The sequence below is a fragment of the Ochotona curzoniae genome, unplaced genomic scaffold (genome assembly GCF_017591425.1).
Source record: "Ochotona curzoniae isolate NIBS_2020 unplaced genomic scaffold, NIBS_Ocur_1.0 contig_1071, whole genome shotgun sequence".
Taxonomy (NCBI): Eukaryota; Metazoa; Chordata; class Mammalia; order Lagomorpha; family Ochotonidae; genus Ochotona; species Ochotona curzoniae.
The window spans coordinates 8010052-8013476 of record NW_024464939.1 but is presented as its reverse complement, the minus strand read 5'-3'; the positions used below and the strand labels follow the sequence as shown (position 1 = coordinate 8013476).

General features: G+C 45.1%; 1 protein-coding gene and 1 pseudogene across 1 annotated transcript; both read right to left on the bottom strand.

Annotated features, from left to right (window-relative positions):
• Positions 1-1599: 1599 nt before the first annotated feature.
• On the bottom strand, positions 1600-2146 carry LOC121164719 (annotated as a pseudogene).
• A 98-nt stretch (positions 2147-2244) lies between these two features.
• Positions 2245-2703, bottom strand: LOC121166270 (ubiquitin-like protein FUBI). The gene has a single exon (XM_040995386.1). It carries the CDS (start codon positions 2668-2670, stop codon positions 2245-2247), a length of 426 nt encoding a protein of 141 aa, XP_040851320.1. The 5' UTR covers positions 2671-2703.
• Positions 2704-3425: the final 722 nt, after the last annotated feature.

Sequence of the window (3425 nt, the reverse complement as noted above, 5' to 3'; positions counted from 1 at the left end):
CATGACTAAAGCAAGTACAATGCTGCTTACTAATGTGAGGGATGAACATGCTATTTGCTATTGGAGACAACACACAATTTTATATAAACAGGTGTATTACAGTTCATTGTGTGGCTATTTGTGTTAAGTACACACAATCACAGATTTTCAAACTCCCAGAGACAAAATGCCTATCTAAGACAGACAAAGATTTTTGAGTTACATTGCTGGACAACGTCATTCCAAAGCCAGATTATTTTCTGCAGTGTACTCTCCAGATGTGCTCACTACACAGTCAAACACCTCTAGCCTTGGGCCCGGCGCGGTGGCGCAAGTGGTTAAAGGTCCTCGCCTTGCACGCCCGGGATCCCATATGGGTGCCGGTTCTAATCCCGGCAGCCCCGCTTCCCTTCCAGCTCCCTGCCTGTGGCCCAGGAAAGCAGTCGAGGACGGCCCAAAGCTTTGGGATCCTGCACCCGCGTGGGAGACCCGGAAGAGGCTCCTGGCTTCGGATCAGCATAGTATCGGCCCGTTGCGCTCACTTGGGGAGTGAATCATCGGACGGAAGATCTTCCTCTCTGTCTCTCCTCTCTGTATATCTGCCTTTCCAGTGAAAAAATAATAAAAATAAATCTTAAAAAAAAAGAAAAAAAAAAGAAAAACAAGGAGAGCTTGTCAAGTAATACAACGTATCCTCAGAAAATTCATGGGAAATGTGCATTACCTTTAAAAAAAAAAAAAAACACCTCTAGCCTTATAAGATATAGGTTCGAGTTGTTTGCTGATAGTGTAACTACTTGACTATTACTTTCCCGTTTCTATATTTTAGGGCTCATTTGGGACCTGTTTTCTTCACTCAGTTACAGATTCAGTACTAAAACGTGACATATCTAAGCCTTTGAAATTGTAGGGCTTACTGAGAATTGTAGGGCTTGCGTCAACCCTAGGAACCCTTCGAGCTAGGCATTCTCAAATGTTTTCTATCCCATCATGTTAAAATGATTTCAAAGGGCTGACAACAATAGGAATAATATGGCTTAAACACATTAATTGGTAAGAGTCTACAAAGCATTTCAAAAGCATCTGAAAAATTTCACAAAACTTTTGTCCCTTTTAACAGTCATAATTAAAAATGACACAGAAGCATTAAACTTTTCCAATTTTAAGCACATTTATATCACAAAATAATAAAGAATAATTTAACATCTTGGCCATGCTTTGCATACAATGCAACTTGCCACATTAGTTTTTTTTTTAAGATTTATTTATTTTTATTGGAAAGGCAGGTATACAGAGAAGAGGAGAGACAGAGAGGAAGATCTTCTGTCAGATGGTTCACTCCCCAACTGGCCACGACAGCTGGAGCTGAGCTGATCCAGACCCAGGGGCCAGGAGCTTCTTCCGGGTCACCCATGCGGGTGCAGGGCCGAAAGCTTTGGGCTGTCCTTGACTGCGTTCCCAGGCCACAAGCAGGGAACCGGATGGGAAGTGGGGCTGTGGGCTTTAGAACCAAAGCCCACATGGAGGCAAGGACGTTAGCTCCTAGGCTATCGTGCCAGGCCCAATTTTCTCCTTAATCTAAATGCTTATCTATATTCTGGTCTCAAGGAAAGGTCTTCATCATTTGAATTGGTTGTCAATCATTGCCCCCTTCATTTTTGCCTTTTTGGCTTCCAATCCAGCCAGCTCTTGTAGCTGCCTCTTGCTCATGCCTTTGCGCTCCAGCTGTTTTTCAATCACTTTGGCAACTCCCCTTACCTCAACTGTTCCTTCCCCTTCCTCAGTGGTGGACACTGTGACAGAGCTGAACCTGCCTGTGTTTTGTTCCTTTGGTCATCATCGTCTTCCTAGCAGCTCTTGTTTCTGGGTGTACATATGTGTTTTCCCAAAGCCCTGGCCAAACTTGACTGCTGCTCCATCAGCGATGAAAAGTCACAGGAGCATTCTTTGGCTAGGCACTAGTGGAAGAGTGGCAGTCCACACTTTGCACACTTCTTCCAGTACTGTAATTCAATGTCTTTTGCTCTCCGAAGACAAATAATAGTCTCCTCATCTTCAGTGTTACAGAACTTGTGAACAAGTTTGGTAGCATGAATCACATGGACCAGTCCCTGCGCCTCTTGGGCAATGTCGCTAACTGCCAGCCCAGCACCATCTGGCTTCTCATCGTCGCCATATTCCTCCCAGTGTTTAAGTCTGCAAACAGGCCCCACGGTCACTGAGCCTGACACGACGGCTTTATTAGCACCAGGGCTGCAGGGTAACCTACGAGTTGGCGTTAGGCCCCTTCTTCTTGCCAAAGGTGGGCATCACGTTGACGAAGCGCCGGTTGTACTGCAGGGGCCGCTTGGCCACCTTCCGAGTCTGACCTCGCACTTTCTCTGCGCAAGCCAAGGATCCGTGGACTTTTACCCCCAACCCCCACCCCAGCATGCATCCGGCCACCTCCAGCGTGCTCAGGGCCTGCACCACGCACTGGGTCAGGACGGCATCATCCTCCAACGGAGTATCCACAAGCAGCACGACCTTGTCCACCGGGACGATGCCCTCCGGGGAGGCCACTTGAGCCTTGATCTGGGTGACGGTCTGCTGGCTGGTCACCACGAGGATGTTGAGCTTCTGCACGCAGACCAACAGCTGCATGTCGGGGACTGGCAAAGAAAGGAGGTCAGTGTGTGAGATACGAGCCATGGCACCTCTGAGCCGCCACCACCAAGATGGAGCCGAGAAAGAGGAAGCACGATGGCGTTTGGTTGAGGAACCACTGGATACAAGTCGGCGAGGAATTACCCATGCCACATTAGTTATTACCTTTACCAGAAGAAAGATCTTTTGCATTCTTCTCACTTTGAAATGCCCAGGGGCTCATGTGGAAATTTAAGTCAGAGGAACCAAAGCTGACAAAAATACAAGAGACTTTATCCAAAAGCATCGTTTACTCTTACAGCTCCGCTCTTTCCAATAAACTTGAAAGCTTCATTATTTTCAAATTTTGTGTAAATAGTTTATACACAATCCAAAAATAAGCCATCTGCCTAATTGCTGGATACTGGAGCTGGCTAGGAAATGAACAGAGTTTACAATGTGAAATAATACTTAACACAGTATTTGAAAAATTTATGGAAGCATATTTAACAAACCCAGTGTTTTCATAAACTTTAAGAAGCTAAGAGTGCTTGCTTTTAAATTAAAAATATTTGCCTCATTTATCTATGCCCAATTTATACATTTAACATGTCCTGACCAACAAAATCCAGCAGCTATGTATTTTGAAATTTTCCTAAGGCAACTTAGTTGGAAAAGAGTGCCAAAAACAAAACTAAGACCTACTATAGGGCAATTCTTCCTTCAAATTCAAAGAGCACTGTGGCCAAACAATGTTACTGAACAACAAAACCTTTAAACTGTACCAAGATGACTTCGGTGATGAAGAGAGAAAGGACAGG

Excerpts from the sequence above, each read along its gene's own strand:
- LOC121166270 (XM_040995386.1), bottom strand. The coding sequence starts at position 2,670 with ATGGCTCGTATCTCACACACTGACCTCCTTTCTTTGCCAGTCCCCGAC.